At 42.6% G+C, this 21,038-nt stretch overlaps 1 protein-coding gene across 3 annotated transcripts in view; it reads right to left on the bottom strand.

Moving 5' to 3' along the window:
* Positions 1-20,801, bottom strand: part of KCND2 (potassium voltage-gated channel subfamily D member 2) — a 477,005-nt gene extending 456,204 nt beyond the window's left edge. For 2 of the 3 annotated variants that reach the window (XM_032796221.2, XM_032796219.2), the window contains exons 1-2: positions 19,591-20,801; positions 16,250-17,427 (exon numbers count right to left, since the gene is read on the bottom strand). In XM_032796221.2, coding sequence (XP_032652112.1) covers positions 16,250-17,364 — 1,115 coding nt within the window. In that variant the 5' untranslated portion in view covers positions 17,365-17,427; positions 19,591-20,801. Of the gene's footprint in view, positions 1-16,249; positions 17,428-17,784; positions 17,866-19,590 lie in introns of those variants that run through there. The other variant, XM_032796220.2, reaches the window with a different exon arrangement.
* Positions 20,802-21,038: the final 237 nt, after the last annotated feature.

Here is a 21,038-nt window from a genome sequence, read left to right on the forward strand (position 1 = left end):
GTCAGTGAGACTCTCTCTATTGACTAGACCTGGGCAGGAAGTGGTTTTCCCATCCTGTGAGAATTATCAACATTTCAAAATGTGTTCTTATCCCAAACTGTAACAAAAGTCAAAATTTCAAAAATTTTCACATACCAAAAATCCCCCCAAAAAAGTTTGAATTGGCTCAGTTAAAATGTTTTGTTTTGATTTCAAACATTTTTATTTTCTTTTTATTTATTACACTTTTTCACCATAAATTAAATTTCTAAACAAAAAGTCATTTCAACCATAAAAATGAACATATTCATTTTGAAAATGTAGAAACAGGACAATTGCAACTTTTTTTTGAACTTTTCAAAAAGGAAGTTTGTTGAAACTGGCCCTGTAACAATTATGGTTACAATGAACTGGCATTTTCCAATGAAAAAACATTTTGTCTAAAAATTCCTGACCAGGTCTACTATTAACAAGCATGTCACTGGATAAAGCTTTTGGCAGCTTTTGATAAGAAATATTCATAGGTGATATCAAGAGTTGCTTGAACAAAATCCTAGTTGCTGAATTGAAAATGTAGCTCCTAGGTGGCAGAAAAACTAGAAAGCAGAACTTTTTTTTTTAATTTTAAAAGCTCTTGGCACGTTTTATATTTTATAGCTTTGATCAAATTATGTAAACAGAATTAGTAAATAAACTATCAGTTTTTAACATGATAGTAAACAAAATATGAAAAAAAGATGTATTTCTCTTCCACATCATATCATCAATCTGTCACTAGCAGGTTGCTTGCTTGTAAAACAAGCAGTTCAGATTTACAGCACTGTTTTTCTTTCTCTGTTTCTTCATTTCTAACAAAGTGGTTAGCTAAAATAATTTTTCTCTAGCGACACTACATGGTTCCATTTACTTCCCCTAGCCCCCTTTGTCTCTGTAGATATCAGAGAAGTGCTAAAAAAAAAATCCCTCCAAATTCAGAAAGTGTCTGAACAATCCTTCTATTCATGTAAAGGTTTGTCAAGATTCAAGCACCTAAGATCTGAAAGAGAAGCAGGAGTAGTACATGCTGATATCCCTACTATCTCTTTTCGTATAGGGTCAACATTAATGCAGGTTCCCAGAACAGCAGAACTTCAGAGTTATGAACAACTCGGGAATGGAGGTTGTTCATAACTCTGAAAAAAACACTATGGCTGTTCTTTCAAAAGTTTACAACTGAACATTAATTTAATACAGCTTTGAAACTTTATGATGAAGAAGAAAAATGCTGCTTTCCCTTTATTTTTTAGTAGTTTATGTTTAACAGAGTACTGTATTTGCTTTTGTGTGTGTGTGTCTTTGCTCCTACCTGATTATGTACTTTTGTTTCCAAATGAGGTGTGCGGTTGACTGGTCAGTTCGTAACTCTGGTGTTCATAATTCTGAGGCTGTATTTTCCCAGACGTCACAAAGTACACATTGTCCACACTCACCACAGCAGCAGATATTTCACATTTCTCTCCTAGCCTCTAACCAAAGGTAGAGCTGCAGTTTAGTACCTTATACTTGGAACTCGCTCTGAAAATTTATGACAACTCTGTCATTGAGAGAAACTTATCCAGGACACACTCTTTTAACAAATAGCCATAGATAGATAGATAGATAGATAGATAGATAAACCCACTAGAGAGAATAGGGTAAACTAACAAAAGCTTAAGGAAGTATTCTTCCAATTCTTTTAATTCAGAGATGGGAAAAAATAAAATTCCAATTAATACACAAAATTAATGTAGAAAAATATATTTTCAACTGGTGAAGTCTGACAAAAAGAAAGGCAGGCTCTTTGAGAGAAACATGGAATTTCAGGGGACCTATCAACAGTAGAAATATGGTAAAAATATGCCAGCTGGCAAACTTCTGATTCTCCAGAGAAGCAAAACATGGAAAAGAAGTTTCAATTTTTTTCAAGTAATAATAAACAAGCCACCATCAATAACAAGATTCAGACCAAATTACAGAAGTTCACCTACTGGGGAGGCTCACATACTTTGTAGAGAAGCAGGCAAAGTCAGAAGGCAAATGAATAAAGCTTCATGTACTCTGCAGTAAACTCATCTTCAGTTCTTTGGCAAGGGACTCGGGATTCTGCAGTTCTCCAGTGCTGCAGATTGGAATTTTTGCAGCAATTTATGTAAAGTTAAAATTGTAAGTTTCTACTGAATTCAAATCAGTACAGTGTTTGGCATAATCTAATTTAGAATTAAATTAAATTTATTTTACTCTGTCTCTAAATTTCCAGTCTGTTGCACAATTTTGTATTGACATTGCACAACTGCATGGTAGAAGCTGGAGATTTTGACATCATGGTAAAGGAGATTCAGAACTAGGGGCACTAGTAGTGTGGGAGGTAAGTTTAGATTGTCGGTTAAGCACATTAGTTTGGTGATTCTTCTCAAATGGTCCGTAGTTAAATAGCTACAATGTTGACATTTAAATCTCCATCAGCAGGCTTCCCATTAAGATGAAATGGGAACAGTTCACATCCCTTTCAGAGTTGTTGTTTTAGGCCAGGGGTCTCAAACATGCAGCCCACGGGCCACTGTGGCCCGCCAAGCTCCCTATGCCCCCCCGGAGTTATTTCCTGCGGCCACCAAGCTGCCCTTCCCCCTTGCTCCCCTCCCCCCTAGCATACCGCGTCCCTGCTTCTCTGCCTACTTCCAGGCACTTCCCACTCCCAAACAGCCGCACACTTTCCAGGAGGGAGGAGGAGTGGGGAGCCACACGCTCAGGGGAGGAGGCAGAGAAGAGGCGGGGAAGGGGCAGGGATTTGGGGAAGGGTTTGGAATAGGGACAGGGAGGGGGCGGAGTTGGGGTGGGGATTTTGGGGAAGGGGTTGGAAGAGGTGGGGCAGAGTGAGGCCTAATGGAAGAGGTGGACTGGGGGCGAGGCCGGGGGCAGCGCGGGGGGGGCTGTTGTACCTTTATATGAAAAGGTGTCAGTGGTGCGGCCCTTGGGCCAATGTACTAGTCCTCATGTGGCCCTCGTGGTGATTCGAGTTTGAGATCCCTGTTTTAGGCTATCCATTTGCTGATTCAGAAACAGCTGTTTGGGATTGTGAACCCCCCTTCCTTTCCCCTCCTTCAAAAAACAAAAAACTTTCAACACATTTTCTTTATAATTTTCTTCAAAAGGTTTTTGGTTTTACTTGAAAAACCATAAACCTGAAAACTGATTTAACTGGGTATTTTGTTTGCATTCACAGGGAAAGGCCTAAACAGTAGGCAAACATAGGAAGGGGACCTGATGCAAAAATGAATCAAGAATGGTTGAATTTGGAGTGGATAGCTACTTTACTTTTTATGGTCCTAAGGCAGAAGTTCTAGGCAGAGGGCAGGCATGGGCTTCCCTATGGCCCTAAGATACTATCTAAAGACTGTGGGGTTGTATCTTTGCAATCAAGAGGAAGGGCTATGGCACAGGGAGGGCAAAGGACTTGTTTGGAAGCTGTTTTGTTGTGTCTGCACTTCGGTTTACCCTGGAAGTAGAGGACCTTTTCAATATGGCCATTGAGCAGGAAACTAAGGGTGTGGATGCTTCTAATCACAAGGAGGTAATATAGTTGCCTCCTCTCTCTTCATATGAAAGCCCCTCAAATTCACTTATTTACGCGCCCTATCCAGTACTCCATATTATGCTGTACTCTTCTGCTAATTAACTATACTTTTCTTCAAATGTAATAGCCAAAACTGGGGTATTGTACTCCAAAATTACTATAGACAATGCTTTATTGATAGCACCATCCCTAGAGTTATGTCTCTTGAAATAAGCCAACATCTTATTGCTCTTTTTACTGCTTCCACTAGCAACTCAAATCAAGGGCCCTTTCTGCCTTTACTTCATTTTCATGTGTCAGGTAATGAAAATCTAGTTCTTCTAACCACTAAGGCAATTTTTAAATATGTTTATTCTTAACTTTCTGTCTGTATATTATTTGTATTTTTGTGAAGTTTTAGGCCCAGAGGTAAAAAAGAACAATGCTATTGATTATAGGTTAACTAAATTCTCCATTGCAATTGTTTTAAAACACAAAAATTAACTTAGTTCATTACAATATATCTAATAAATATTATAATGCGACTTGGTTTTTTTTATTATCTGAATTATTTAAACACCTCTAACTTGTCTATCTACCATCTGGTATATGTAGCTTCTGCTTGCTTATTCCACTCTGTCCTTACTTCTTATGATCTTTGACCTGGTCTACACTGCGGGGAGGGGATCGATCTAAGTTACGCAACTATGTGACTAACGTAGCTGAAGTTGACGTACTTAGAGCTACTTACCGAGGTGTCTTCACTGTGGTGAATCGATGGCTGACATTCTCCCATCAACTCCACCTGCGCCTCTCGCCTTGGTGGAGTACCAGAGTCGACATGAGAGCATTCGGTGGTCTGTTTATCGCACCTAAACTAGACATGAGTAATCGACCCCTGCTGGATTGATTGCTGCCTGTTGATCCAGCAAGTAATGTAGACAAGCCCTTTGTCTCAACTGGATTTGATTTATTGATTTAAATGAGTAATCAATATAGTCAAACCCACTCCAAAACACTTATAAAACTAAAATCTCCTAAATCAATCCAGAATAATTTAAATTAACAAGGAAGCTTCTCCTAAAAAAACATAGGGATTTCTTAATTTTGATGTACCTTCAATACAAAGAGATTTATTTTTAAACCTCTTATTTTTAATTTCAACAAAAGATGAGACTTCATAAAACAAACTTTTCTTCTCAGTTTGATCAGGGAAACACACTTCAGCCCCTCTACCCATTGTGGGAAGCAGGAGAGTTTAGAAATCAGCATGTTGCCACTGTAATCCACCATGTAATCCATCCATCCGCTTTATTCCTAAATAGCCCAGCACAGTGCAGTAGTTGCCGCCCACAACTGATAAGGAAGTTCAAGAAATTGTTAACCGACTACAAGAGATATAGATGCAGGTTACAGAAATGGAAAGTAAAGTTTCAAACATGAAAATATGTTTCCCCCTTTTAGGAAAAAAAAAACAGATTGATAAAAATAAAACAAAATAAATTAAGTGCCCTTTCTACACACAGTTTTGTATAGAAAACCCTTTTGGTATGGCTTACTGAAGGAAGCTAATGATAGAGATTCAGAAGAAATTAGTAGGGGTAATTACTAGCTAATGTTACAGGCTGGCACAATTAGTATGGGTTGAGGCTCCCCCTCACAAAGAATTCCTGGAAGACTAGGATCACAAATGATAATTTGAAAGATTCTTCCACATGTATTAGCCCACAATATTTTCCAAAACTCACAAAAAGCCAACAATTGTGTAAGTGCTTGTGCTGGACCTTTCATCAAAATTACTGTCTCTGAACCAAATTCTGATCTCACTGAAGTCAATCAGAGCTCCAGGCTATAACAGTTTTCAAAACTGGGCATTTGCATATGTTCCGTTTTAAAATGTTGCAGTCAGTTACTGGAAAACATTTTCATTGGTTCAAGAATAACAAACAAGAAATTTGTAAAACTTGCATAACAAAATTAATATTTCTTACAATTATCTTCCTGCTACATTATCAATTACAGAAAATGACAGCAAAAATTGAAAACCAAAGAGAAGATTTTGCTTTTAGAAAATCTTTCTCCAAGTTATTTCCCCTTTTTTAACTGTTAAACTATCTACCTCCCTTTCGATAGATAGATAGATTAGATAGATAGATACACAATTTTCTGCTTTGCTAATGTTATAGGAACATAGGAAATGTTAATTTTTACAAATGCTGAGCACCTGTAAATCCCATTTATTTCTATATCAGCAGCTCGTGCTCAGCACCTCTGAAAATCAGGCCATTTATTTAGGTCCTTAACCTAAAGTAAGAGTAAGATTTTTAAAAGAATTTAGGCACCTCAAATGCAGCTAGCTGCCTAGGCACATAATTCCCTTTGATTTCAATTGCAGTTAGGCACTTTTGAAAACCCCACGAGGGGTCTCCCTGCATCTTTAGGCACCTGAATACCTTTAAAATCTGGCTCACAGCACTCTGATTCCTGCAATCTGATCCATGCAGGAGGATCCCTGAGCTCATACATTGTCTCATTGACTCCAGTGGGAGTCCAATCAGGTGTCAGGGACTACTCGCATGTATCACTTTGAAGAAACGGGGCCCAAATTTGAAAATGTGGGCCTTATCATATATGACAAATTACATAAATATGAGATTATTCATACTAATATTTTGACAGCATCTCCCATCTTCACAATGGCCTGTATCCTGCCCCCACTGAAGGAAATGAAAAATCTCCCATTTAATTCAGTGGTGCAGGATCAGGCTCATATTAAGTGCATGCACACAGCACTCTGGAAATGCTCACACCTCACAGATGGAGGGTTGTAGCCAACCAGCGCACAGCAACGTGGGAAAGGAAATATTGTTTTATCAAAGACCTCAGAGCAAACCACTTCACTGCTCTTATGAAAAGTGCCACTGGATCTTTAATAGTCACACAGATAGAACTTGGCTTTTGTGATCTCATACAACTACAGTAATATGTTATATGATTATTTTATCAGCTTTTAGAAATAGGAAGTGTTAACACTGCTGATATTTGAGTATGGGTTTATAGGGTGCAGATGAACTTTCAGAACTGGATACTTAGACCACTAAGGTATTCGTATCCCTTACAGAGACCTGGGGATCTCTACTATAAGATGCTTCTTATCTCTTGAAATGTCATTGGGGTGTGAAGAAACTAATTTAGTTTCCCTTTAGGAAGTTTGAATTTTGAGAGATCTGGATTATCTCTGTCTTAAGACACTGTTTTTAGTTAGTATTAATTTTTATTATTTATTAATCACTAATCATGAATTATTATTTTTATTAATTATTATTATGTAAATTGAACTAAAATCTTTCAGGGAATGTTCCAAAAGCCACATAATTTTCAATGTGCTAATGTTGTGATTTTGACCCTAGGCCAGTAGGTATATATATAAAAATACTTGTATCCAGCAATCTCTCTCATGGTTCTCACATCTGTTGCACTTCAGTTGTTCTACCTAAAAGGCAGAATACATTAGCTGACCATTATTTAAGCCAGTCTCGAAAAAAATAATATAACTTCTCGGCTCACTGTGGTAAAAATGTTTCTTTTTTTATCAAAATGCTCCTTTTTTTAGATCCATTCATTTAATATCAAACAAGGTGATTTGAAAATATTATTTGGAGTATGGGAGATTATCATTCATATATTGCAGCCAGAACTACGTTAGTTAGGCGATGTACTGCAGATCCAATGACCAATAACTGTGATATAGGTGACAGTCCAAGCATGGTCGTTATTATTGTTTCAGAGAAAGGTAACAGAACATAGAGCTATCATTCTAATGCAGTCTAGGCATTTAAAAATATTTCCTTCACTTCATAAGAAGTGAAGGAAAGCTGTTTTGTAGACTATGTCTTAAATAAAAATCAGTGTTCTCATTCACCACCTGATGAATGATAGGTACAGAAATATACAGGATCTTTTCTAGCACTGTGTCAACTTGGCTGTCAGATAGCTGACGAAAATTGAAGCTGCACCTGAATCTAAACTATGTCTTCGGATTTGTATTTGATATGCCTTCTTTCAATCAGTCAGTCAGTTTATGACTTATAGAATCCAATTCTCCTTTCACATTTGTTAGTGTAAACTAGGAGTAATAGGATTTACTGGGGTAAAATTTCAATAAGATAAGAAACAGGCCCATAGACTTTCATTGTTTCAAATGTTTATTCTGGAAAATAAATAAAGTAAATTGAGGGTCTTTTCTTGTGTTTATGAAATGTTTTGTATAACAACAACAAGATTTCAGATGAATATTCAGCTCTTTTACAAGTTTCTGTATTCAGTACTATAATTTCATTTCCCAAGCAGCTTCATATGTGATAAAAATCCAGGAAGTTCAAATTGAATGGTGACACAACACTATCTCTATTACTATATTTATAGATTTTTTTCCCCAGCATTTCCACTGTAAACATGTCTTGTTGGGCAGGGGTGCAGAAGTTCACAATGGTTTGAGTTAACTGTTGTGTCACCATTCAATCTGAACTTTCTGGATTTTTATCACTTAAGTCAAACTATTCATATATTTCAGATTTGCATTACTAGCCAAGGACCATTCATATGATGGGCTATAATCAATAAATCAGATGTCAGTGGTGATTATTCTGCATGTTAGCTTATACACTTACAGGGTACTGGCATATATTTTGTTACTGCCACCTCCTCAACACCAACCCAAGTGTTGTTATTCTTGACTCACAGTAACTACAAGAAACCAAATTCCATCTGTTTCCACAAAAAGAAGTAAATAAATGAGATTCTCACCAGAAAACTCATCTTCCTGACACCACGTCCATGCTTGTGTCTGTGGTAAGGAAATTCATGCTCAAGGGAAATTGAATGAAGTAAAAGATCTTCCTTCCCTCTAAGAAATCTGCTTGATCTTTTAGTCATGCAAGTTGACCTATCTGAAGAGAACTAAAGCAGGTATGACGACTCCTGTTTCCTAACTAGCCACCCAATAGCACAATGCAATTTTAAGCATCTTTTTATTAGTGAATACGCAAAAATTGTTTTCACTGCCACCAAACTGACCCTTATTTTCAACTATTTCATATTTTATCTGGAGCCCGTTTTGAATATCAAACAATATACTTAGAAGGTGGTTATATTACACTTTGTCCCTCACATTTTATAGTATTCTAGCTATTCAGACCCCACTGTGAAGAAAAAATAGATCAAAATATATAATGTATTTGCAGAGCTTAATACTATCACAAGATTGTAACACAAAAATACAAAAATTCAATTTAAAACACACTTGAAAAAATATCAAGCATACAAATACTAAAAGGACCAACCAGTTAAGTAAAAATACAGAAATAAGGATTCAGTTCTGCAAATCTTTTCTCAGATGAATAGCCCTCACTCCCACAAGTAGTCCCATAGGTTTTAATGAAACTACTCATAATGTAGGGGTTTGCAGGATTGTGTTCTCTTTTTGTATATTTACTTAACTGTTGGTTCTTTATTTTTGATATTTGGGTGTTCCTGAGCAGACAAAAATCAGAGACACTAGAGACATTGATGGCTTGCAGGTCACACAAAGAACAAAAGATAGTGTCTAGGGCTTGGATACATTAGACATTTCAAAGCGCTGCCCCGGCAGCGCTGCGGGAGTGCTGCCGCGGCAGCGCTTTGAAGTGTGAGTGTAGTCATAGCCGCAGCGCTGGGAGAGAGCTCTCCCAGTGCTGCTTGTAAACCACATCCTTTATGGGTGTAGTGTGCAGCGCTGGGAGCTGTTTTCCCAGCGCTGCCGCCCTGATTACACTGACTCTTTACAGCGCTGCATCTTGCATCGCTCAGGGGGGTGTTTTTTCACACCCCAGTTGCAGCGCTGTAAAGTGCCAGCGTAGCCAAGGCCAAATCAGGTATGAATTGTGCATTGCTGAAGGAGATTATGTGATGATTGTAAAGAGGCAATTCATCAAGAAAAGGTCAGAGAGTGAACTATTATGAGTAAAGATTAGGTCAGGAGAATGACAATGGTGATGAATAGAGGATTTGATCCAGTTCTGGCAGTTGAATGAGGAAGCTAGGGAGAGGACATGAATGAAAGCAAAAGTCAGAGGGGTCTTTCATGTGGAAGTTAAATTTGCCCAGGCTGTGGGTAAGGGAGCTGGAATAGAGGAACACAGAAAGCCAACAGTCAAAATCAGAACTTGGAGGTCTATAGACAACAGTGCTGTGAGAAGAGAAGAACTAAAGGAAGTGTACTTCAAGGATCTGAAAGGAATGGGAAATAAATGATGAAGGTAGGAGATGGAAGTAGCAGGTGCAGGGTAGCATTAGATCCATCATCCTATTCCCTGATCAATTATTTGTAGCTTTTTCATGTTGCATCATCATATCATCTAGTAGACTGTAAATTCTTCAAGGTAGGGAATCTATAGTAAGATGCTCAGCACATGAATAAATAAACAATAATAATAATTAATGGAACTGTTTGTTACTTTCTTTTGTAAATACATTTAGTTTACATTATGAAAGCAAAAAATCAATTTTCTTATTTTTAAATAGCCCTCCACAAAGTCTATAATTCACCTATCAATGTGTTATATGATCTGACAAAACTATATAATATCATGCCCATAAATAAGAAGATAACTATTGAATATGCCTGTGCCACTGTTTTTGAACTAGTCACAAAAGATCAATACATTCTTTATTTAAAGCACAATATATAACAGTATATATAAATTTGTACAAATACTGCTCTATGATCTACAAACACACACTTCCACTCCACCAGAACTTGGCCCAGGCTTCCCCAGCTCATTTGTTGGCTATAGCAGTGTCAGGGCTGGTCTACACTAGGGGAGGGGATCGATCTAAGATACGCAACTTCAGCTACATGAATAGCATAGCTGAAGTCGAAGAATCTTAGATCGAATTACCTACCATCCTCACGATGCGGGATCGACGTCCGCAGCTCCCCCTGTCGACTCCGATACCGCTGTTTACGTTGGTGGAGTTCTGGAGTCGACAGGTGCGCATTTGGGGATTGATATATCGCGTCTAGATGAGACGCGATATATCGATCCCCGAGAAATCGATTGCTACCTGCCGATACGACCGGTAGGGAAGACGTACCCTCAGGAAGAAAACCAGTAAATTAAGGGATTACAGCAGAAAGTGGCAGAATTCAATCATTGTAGTTGTGGGTGTCTGATAAGCACCTGTGTAAGTCTGTCAGCCACAGTTTCAATAGACCTCAGCTCCTGCTCTGCCTTCATTCCCTACCCCGAAGCTTCTTGTCCTTTGTGCCTCATTTATTCTGCTGGCCCCAAGCTTCTCTGGTCCTTATTGCAGGCTTGAACCCTCCTCCACCCTGTCCTACAACCTCCTTCTGTTTTTCCCTATGCTTGTTACTCACCTCTGTCTCACTTGTAATCTTTTTCTATAATTAAAATTGATGCAGGTGAAACAAGCAAACCCTTAGAAGGAGGAGGGGCAAATTGTGAGAATGGCCAAGGACCTTCATGGTTTATAGAGCCAGAGTAGTAGTATAGTTAAAAATCACTGAAATACTGACTTGAAATTTGAATGCACATTTCTCAGCTTCTACGTGAGCACATGTTCTACTTCTAGAACTACATTTCTCCTTTCTGTCTTTGTTTTTGGTATAAGTACACCTCACATATAACCCTTTCCGCTGTGATATTTGGAGTTGAGGATAGTTAATAGTTGTGATGTACCTGGAGTCTAAAAACTGTAGCAATAGTTGAAGTCGCTGGCATTCTACACCGAAAAATGTAATCTGTGTTTTTAAAAGATGGTTTAATTGCTTACCAATTATTCAGAACTGAGAAATATAGCTATGCTTCCAAGATCACTACCCAAATTGCTGCAGTTGACACTCAATACTCTTGCTAGCTCACAAATTGTAAGAACAATATCCAGTCTTCAAAACGCAAATAAAATTAGCCTATTATTTAGCATTAGCTTTCCTAAAATTTGATAACATTTCCGATAACTTGTTGGACACAGTAACCCTCTAAAATATGAGTGAGTTCAGCTAGTTTTGTTCCTAGATGATGAACTTGCTTCATGTAAGACCAGTTTCTGCAGTCCTTATTCAAATAAAACTTTAATTTAAATTAACAGGAGGGTAGCCCAAGTAAGGATGGCAGGATCTGATCCCTAATCCAAGTTACTAGAAATAATAACAATCAACTTTAATTGATCTTTACTCTTTACTCTTGTAACTTTCCCCTCTTTTCCTGCACTTACTCTATCAAGCTGAGAAGAGTTCTGAACCTTTTATGCTACTCAAGTTATACATCACTATTTAACATTTAATCATAGTCTTAACGTGGCTAACAAGATATTATTAAAAGGACAACATTATTCAGTTAACATGCTGCTTAAAACTTCTCCAGAATTATGTGTTATCATAAATGTTAATAGCCAAATTCAGGATGACTGTGCAGCTATTCCACAAATGGCACGTAAGGACTAGATTCAGAAAGGAACATAGATGTGGGGAAGTTGAGTATCACCGTGCTTAACCTTTATCACTGGAATTTGCAATGCCTGAGTTCAGCACCTCCACTCCCTATACAACAAATAGGGAGAGACAGGCACTTCAGAATGGGATTCACACAAGCCATCATGCTAGGCGGCTCCTACCTAAACTAGCCAACAGGAGGTGCTGAGGAGTGCATGCTAAGCCCTACCCCAGGGGTGGCCAACCTGTGGCTTCAGAGTCACATGCGACTCTTCAGAAGTTAATATGCAGCTACAGGTGCCAACTTTCCAGTGTGCCAGGGGGTGCTCACTGCTCAACCCCTGGCTCTGCCACAGGCCCTGCACCCACTCCATCCATTCCTGCCCCCTCCCTTGAGCCTGCCATGCCCTCTCTCCTCCACCTCAGAGCCTCCTGCATGCCACGAAACAGATCATCAGGAGGGGCGTGGAGGGAGGAGGAGGCGCTAATTGGCAGGGCTGCCGGTGCATGGGAGGCCCTGGGAGTGGAGGTGCGGGGAGTTAATGGAAGGCTTTTGACATATTATTGTGGCTCTTTGGCAATGCACACTGGTAAATTCTGGCTCCTTTTTAGGCTCAGGTTGGCCACTCCTGCCCTACCTCTCTCTCAGAGATAGGCACTTAAGTCCAGGCTGCAGGGAGACACCTCCTTCTGCTTAGGATTCTCAGCTGCCAACCCTCTCTTGGAGTTAGGTACCTACATCATTTTTGCAAGAAGCTGGTGGGTCGAGAGTGGGGGAAGAGGGGAGGAAATAAATAATGAATGAGTCATTAGACCAGAGAGAGAGAAAAAGCAAATACAAAAGTGGCTCTGTAGAGCACTCATGTGGGAGACCTAGCCAGGATCCAGACCCCATTCCAATGACTTTTTAAATGATTGATCCACAGTGGAACAGTTTCAATAGGAGAGACTAAGGCCTGGTCTACACTAGGGGAGAGGGGGGATCGATCTAAGATATGCAACTTCAGCTATGAGAATAGCGTAGCTGAAGTCAACATATCTTAGACTGACTTACCTCCCGTCCTCACGGCGTGGGATCAACGGCCACGGCTCCCCCGTCGACTCCACTTCTGCCTCTCATCCTGGTGGAGTTCCGGAGTCGAGAGGGAGCATGTTCGTGGATCGATTTATCATGTCTCGTTGATCCCCGATAGATTGATCACTACCCGCTGATCTTGCGGGTAGTGTGGACGTACCCTAAGGTTGTATCTACATTGCAATTAAAAACTTGTGGCTGGTCTATGCCAGCTGACTCGGGCTGTGGGGCTGTTTAATTGCAGGGTCCTAGAGTCCAGTCTCCAGCCCGAGCCCAGAAGCCTACAGTGCAATTAAACAGCCCCTCATCCTGAGCCCTGCGAGCCAGAGTAGCTGACATCGGCTAGCTGTGGATGTCTGATTGCAATGTAGACAGACTCTGAGAGACCCCACATCAGATTATCCCATAGCCCACTGGCTAGGTCACTCATCTGAGAGGTAGAAGATCCCTGTTCAAATCTCTTTGCCCCCCTCAGGTGGAGGGGAGACTTAAACCAGAGGTCTCCTAGGTGGGTACCCTACCACTGGGCTAAAAGTTATGAGGGAGGTGATCCTCCTACTTCTGCTTTTTACCCCATCACCCACCATTTTGTGTAAGCTTGCTTACTGAGACCTAGTCTAGTAGGGAAGGCCTGAGCATGCTTGCCAGATTGGGCCCCACAGGCAAGTCAGACACAGGAATGCTTAACATCCCCCTCATTGTACATTGCGCTGGGGCTTGAACATGCAGACACTTGGTATGTCACTGAACTATGTATGCTCAGAGGCAGAAATATAGGTGCCTAAGGAACTTTTACTGAGCAAATTTAGGCAAGTTTAGGTGCCTATGGGATTCAGCAGTGGCTGAATGGAGGTTCTGTGAATCCCCATGGGGACTGATTCTGGGATTTAGGTGCCTAAAGTGAATCTAGCCCTTATATGTACACGTATTTGGAACATGTATTCTGTCCAGCAGTGGTCCTGTGCAGCTTCTGCATGGCAGTAGCACAATTAGCATGCACAGGTTTTGTTGCTGGGTCATGGAGTTTACACATGAGAATTATGCCCCCTAATTTATAGACCCCTCACCAGAATGCCTCTTTACAGATTCTGTCACAGAACACCTGTTGGCCTCTTGAAACCAATGGGAGTTAAGTACCTAAATCCTTTTGAAAAATCCTACTATCCTGCATCCTCAGGCACCTAAATCCCTGTAAAAAAATTCCAGCCTAAGTGACTTAGAGGCCTAAATCCATTTTCAAAAATTGCTTAGACTCCAAAGTCCTACTGATTTCCAATGAGATTTAGGTTCCTAAAGTGCTTTTCAAAGCGTTACCCAGTCTAAAATACTTTTGTAATCTGGAATCATAACATAATACACTTCTAATTTATTTTTTCCTACCAGTGCCAAATAGGCTCCTATATCAGAAACATAGACAATTACAAGGTGGACATAAAGTATTAACAACAATGTACTGTTCAGTACCCTGGACAAGTACTGCCAACCAATACTGATTACCTTAATTATCAAAGAGATATCAGTTATAAACAAATACAGATCAGCTCCTGCATTTGTTATTTGTTCTCAGTGATGTTAACTGATTATGACTGATTTTGCTGAAATTATCACAGTTTAGATAATTAATAATGTAATAGTATTAAAAAACTATAGTAATAAGAGTATTTTACTGAAAATAACAACAAATCCTTAATTTGTTACCAATGACAGCTTGTAACACATTTCTGGCATTACACACCAATACTAGAAGACATGAAATATTTCCAGTGTACAGTGTTTATCTTCATTTGTTATATTGTGCTAAAGATAAAAGCTCTGTATAAAAAATGATGGTAGAACACAGCCCTTTTATCTTCAAAGTTTTTTTATATGGTTTTCCAATCTAGATTATGATAATAGGTAATAAATAAACTAATTCATTATACAGGTTTACTTTCATTTTGGTAAAGTAAAAAGATGATGCATGTTCCATAAACCCAGACAATTTAAACAAGATGTGATGAAATGTTTGATTAATGAAACGATGGTCTTAGTGACAGAGAAAAGTTTTGTCTCTTAATACAGGCAGTCATAAAAGAACTAGAAATTTACAATGAATAAACTCGTATTCAGATTCAATATAATAGCTATTACAACATGCTATATATCACAGAACTAAGACTAGAATGACAAATTGCCTCCTCAAATTAACCAACCTTTCTAAATCTCTGTTAGCATCACAGAGAAATACATTTCCACAACCTTCTCTATAGAATAAACAGCTACAATGACATTATCATTAAAATATCATTTTTAAACAATGAAGTCTCCTAACTAACCACTAAAACTCTTTGGATCTTAAATGTCAACTGTGATATATTTTAATTCCAAATTATCGAGAAGTTTAATTTATAACTAGAATAACATTTAACATATATACTGGAATTAAATTAGTCACATATGTTTGTCATACTTTCTCAGTCAGCTTCACAGGCACTTTCATAAGTGTATGTAGGCTGACACATGTCATTCACTTTTGGCCAATTTCTAGTCCTACTGAAATCAAAGGGAATTTTGCCAGTGACTTAATAGGATCCAAAGTTTGGCCTTTGTGAAGTTTAAAGTTTTATTTATGCTTTTGTGAATTCAACTGACTTTACAGTATCCAAGTCCGTTTCTATACATCACTTGGGTTCAAACAAAATGGCAGAGCTACACTGTTTTCTATATGGTAAGATTAAAACTCTATATCTGGGCTCTTTTGTTAATTGGCACTACATTAGCAAATATTGTAAAGGATTTTTCTAGGACTTATATTACATCATTAAAGACCCACTGACACCTCATGGACACTACAGAAAAATAGTCTCACTGTCCCAACTGCAAAAGCAAAGAGTAAAGAAACTATATATAATTTTGAAACAAAATTTGATTTTGTAATAAATTATTCACGTTTATCCTCTGGCAACACTTTTGCATCTACCTATTCAGATAGGTTTAAAATAAAATGTGTAAAGCACCCACTTGTTTCTGTAAAGCTTTTGTAACAAATACTGGTATTCCCACTTTTTCTAATGAAGTTTTTGAAATCAAACATTACTCATTTGTGACAATAAAATTGTTAAAATGTTGGCCTTGGCCAAAGCAAATCTGCACTTACCCCAGCGTTGTCATAGTGACAATGGTGTACCAGAAGGCTGCAGGGATACTGGTGAACTTGCTGGATGATGAACCTTTCTCTGCATAGAACATGACCGTGGCAAAGATGATGATGGCCATGGTCAGTGAGAAGAGGAGAAAGCCCAACTCTGAGGCACAGCTTTTTAGTGTGTAACCCAGGATGCGCAGCCCCTGTGAGTGGCGGGAAAACTTAAAGATCCGGAAGACACGGAAGACACGCAGTGTCACAAAGGCCCCACTGACATCCTCATTATCTGTCATCACCAGACCAATGTAATAGGGCATGATGGCCACTACATCAATAACGCTCATGACACTGCGCACAAACTTGTAGCGGTTGGGGGCTGCCACCAGACGCAGCAGATACTCAACAGTGAAGATCATGACACAGGCAGTATCCAGGCAGAAGAAAGCCACAGCGTAGCGCTCCCCACAGGGCAGCTCTTTGATGCGACCAGGGTTTACCCCACAGGGCACTGTTTCCACCACATTGGCAATGACAGAGATAGCAATGAAGAAGCCAGTGACATAGTAGAAGACCAGGGCCAGTGTACTTGTGTGTGGATTTTCAAAGGCCCGCCACATTCTCTCCCGAGTTGTCATTGAAGGCAGGGAACACTCAGCTGCATGATCCTGATCTGCGTCATCCTGCAGGCGCTCAGCATTCTCACGCCGGCGATCCTTGTACTCCTCATAGCAGCAGTCACCTATGATCTCAGGGATGATGCCAAAGAAGGCCAGCTCCTCATCATAAGCTGATATACATTCTTGTCGAGGGTAGTGCAGCTTCCCTGTACGATAGAAGTTGAGGATGTGACGAAAGATGTCAGGATCCCGGTCAAAAAAGTACTGCTGTGTCTCTGGGTGGTAAAAGAAGTCCCGCTCCGAGCTGCCCAGCAGTGTATCAGGGTAGCGCTCCAGGGTGTCCTGCCATGTCTGGAACTGGGTACCACTCACGTTCAGCACAATCAGAGAGTCCTGGCTTCGCTTTCTCTCCTGCCGGGGAGCAGCTGGCATGGGATTTGTGGCCACTGGCATCCATCCTATGGCTGCTGCCCGTGCAAATGGCAACCAAGCTGCTACTCCTGCTGCCATGGTCCAACCTGCTACTGCAGCTGCTGCTGAGGGATCACTTTAGAGCCAATATAGGCTTGGTCACTAAAACATAAATTTTAAAAATGAATAAATAAAAATGTTCACACAATATCAATGTACTGAACATTATTATTTATTTATTAGATTGGTATCATTTAAAGACTTGTCTTGTCTCCTCCCTTTCCCCTCCCTGTGGCTTAACATAATAAATCAGACTACTGGGAAGTCATCATGTACTGGTGTTGAAAAAAACCTCACCCTCTCTACCAGCTGGTTCCTGTGAAGAAAGGTCCCTCTCTTGCATACAGCACAGCCTAGGAAGGATGTGCACCCAGCAACAGCCAGCTAGGGCCAGCCACCTGGAGCTAGGGGAAGATCTTTCCGCCCTAGGGATGTACGCCCACCCGACTCTCCTCCCACCTGTTTCTCCCGGAGGAGACAGGCAACTACCGTTGGCGGCGAGATGGGCGCTGGAGAGAGGCGCCGGCACCAGTGGAGCAGTTCCCAGCCCGGGGCTACTGCAGAATTTCTCCCCAGCCCCTCCCGCCCTGCACAACACTAAGTGGCCGGGCTGGAAGAGGAGTGGGCAGGCGCAGGCGGCCGCCCCTTCCCTATTCAGAGCCCCAGCGCGACGCCAGGACTGATCCCCCCATCTGGTTGCCCCTAGGATTTCGGCCCCGGGAGAAGGGGTCGGGGGAGGAGCTCAGGGCGACAGCCTTAAACTTCACGGCAAGTTTTCTTCCAAGAAAACACGCTGGAGCAGAGAGTGACGCGCGGGGGAACCCCCGACGGAGGGGGCGGCTGCCCGCTGGCGACGGGGAAAGCGGGACTTGGGGGCTGAGGCGGGGATGGGGCGGAGTCCAGAGCCGGGAGAAGAGCAGCGCAGAGCCCGGGGCGGGATGGTGTCAGAAGGGTCCCGGGGCAGGGGACTAGCCAGTGGGGCGCTGAAGCATCCAGGGGAAGGGGCTGTTAGGGGGCGCGGCCTGCTGGCGAATGGGGGGCTGGTGGGGGAGAAGAGAAGTTTGGGGCAGGGGAGGCTGAAGCTGGAGTGAGAGACGTGTGGAGCGTTGCAGTGACTGTGGGGCTGGGAGGGGAAACACGGGTTGTAGAGCCTGGAGTGAAGCGCGGGTTGGGTGGGAATAGTTAGGGGGTCTCCATAGTGCGGGGGGGGAAAGCGGGGTGGGGGTAAGAGGAGCCCATGCTGAGGCTAGGGAGGCAGGGGGATTAGGGGGTCTCCATAGTGCAGGGGCGGCAGGGAGGGGCAGGGTAAGAGATCGGGCCCTGAACATTGGTGGAGCCAGGCCACCCGGGCTGTGAATTTGCTGGAGCCCAGGCACCACGGGCCCATACAACTTGCCGCACCTGCCTGGCATAGGTACTAGGAGAATCAAGTGTTTTCTCTATAGTGTTTCTCCACTAGCATTTATTCTTTTAGGGAATATAGAGCAGCCCTGGGCTGCAATAATTTACACTGGTGTTGGGACAGTACAGACCAGCCCTCAGAATCTGGGACCCAGAACTGTCTTGTTTGATGCTCCCCTTTTTGGAACACAGCTNGGGGGGCAGGGGGATTAGGGGGTCTCCATAGTGCAGGGGCGGCAGGGAGGGGTGGGGGTAAGAGGAGCCCATGCTGAGGCTAGGGGGGCAGGGGGATTAGGGGGTCTCCATAGTGCAGGGGGAACAGGGAGGGTGGGGGTAAGAGGAACCCATGCTGAGGCTAGGGAGGCAGGGGGATTAGGGGGTCTCCATAGTGCAGGGGGGCAGGGAGGGGTGAGGGTAAGAGGAGCCCATGCTGAGGCTAGGGGGGCAGGGCGATTAGGGGGTCTCCATAGTGCAGGGGGAGCAGGGAGGGGTGGGGGTAAGAGGAGCCCATGCTGAGGCTAGGGGGGGTAGGGCGATTAGGGGGTCTCCATAGTGCAGGGGGTCAGGGAGAGGGAAAAAGGGCCAGGCAGTGTCTGGGAGGGGTGGGGGCTCTGGGGCCTCATGCTGAGGCTAGGGAGGCAGGGGGACTGGGGGGCCAAGAAAGGGGTCAGTGCGCCTCGTGTGGGATTAGGGGGAGCGGGGCTCGTGGTAGTGGTGTCAGGGAGAGGTTTGGAGCGGGAGCCGAGGCGTAGGGAGCCTCCCTGGTTACCCTAGCCGGGTGCAGTTTGCCGGCTAGAGGCAGGGACCTCCCGCCCCAGGCTCGGCTCTCCCTGCACCGGCCCGGATGCAGCCCGCGGTACGTACCTGGCAAAGTCTGGCCAGAGCGCTCGCTTGCATGGAGCCTGTCGGGAAAGGCGGAGAGACGGGAGCCACTGAGAAAGGCAGCCCCGAGACAAGGAGCCAGAGCTACCGGGGCTCCCCCTCCGCCGCCAAGCACCACCAGCAACAAGTTCCAGGCTGGGGGGAGGATGCAGCGTGTTCGCGCCTGGTAAGTTAATGCAGCGCGTCTTTCCCGAGGAGCAGCCCTTGCGGCGGGGTGGCCCCTGTCAGGAGGGAGTCGCGCCGCTGCCCATACCGCCGCGCTGCTGCTGAGGGGCTGCAGATGGCCGCGGACTGGGTGGGGAAGAGGCACTGGCGAGGCAGAGGGCACAGCAGGGCTTCTCTCTCCTGCTCCTGCAGCGGGTGGGCCATGCCTCGCCAAGCTGGGAGAGGAGCGGCGGCTGCTGCTGCGGCTGCAGGTTGTTATTTTCCAGGCGGCTGCTTCTCCTTCCCGCTCCTGCAAATGCCCGCGAAGGAAGCAGCCCGGCGAGGTGGCGTGAAGAAGGAGGACATCGATCCGAGAGAGGAACAAAGAGAATTACAAATCGTTACACGCCGGGTTGCGGTGAAGGCGAGGACATCGGGGATGTGTGTGGCTCGTGTCCTCCGCGCGGCTCAGTCCACCCCTTCATTGTCGGCGTAGTTAGTTGGCTGCTGTCTGGGGCGGAGGTCAAGCTCTGGCTACGGCTTAGAAAAGGCGATTAGGGTGGTCTCTTTGAAGTGCTAGTTCCTTGCAACAAAGGGGGGAAATTACTTGCTTAAGGGGAAAAAATCAAATTACAGACTGGAAGTGAAGTATTGCGAGACTTTTTAATAGCAGTTTCATTGCTCTTTGTAGTTCCCATCGCATCCCTTATCCAAATTGCTTTTCTAGCTTTCAAGAAAGGCGATCGGTGGGACGGGTGCTGCGAGCATTTTCATCCTTCTGTCCTTTCTGTTGCCTTTTAAAACAATCCACCCTTTTCTAATCACTAGGTGGCGTGTGGATGACGAGAAGTTAATTCCTCACCTTTCCTAAAACTGCCCTGCTGTAGGGACCGAGAGAGAGAAGCAATCTGCACCCAACTAATCGTTCTTATTAGAAGATCTAATTAGAACCAAAATTACCAATGGGGAAAGAATTGTCCAGTAATTATAAAAATCCATCGGGTTTTTATTTTGTAATATCTACAGTAGTTTTTAGGGTGTGGCTTTTTAAAAAACAGAGGTAAATTTAGGCAAATTGTGCATCTTTCAGTAAAATGTACAGAGGTTAGTGATATGATTTCCTAATTTTGAAATGCTATTTTACTAGTGTCTTGTAAGCAGAACAAATGCTTTGTATTTCAGAATTAAAATACTTAAAACAATCAGTAACTGGCTTTCAAAAAGGTTTTTATTTCTCTTCTTCACTCGTGTGATTTGACTGATAACATGTAGAGCTACGAATCTAT

Source organism: Chelonoidis abingdonii, chromosome 1, assembly GCF_003597395.2.
Source record: "Chelonoidis abingdonii isolate Lonesome George chromosome 1, CheloAbing_2.0, whole genome shotgun sequence".
Classification (NCBI taxonomy): Eukaryota; Metazoa; Chordata; order Testudines; family Testudinidae; genus Chelonoidis; species Chelonoidis abingdonii.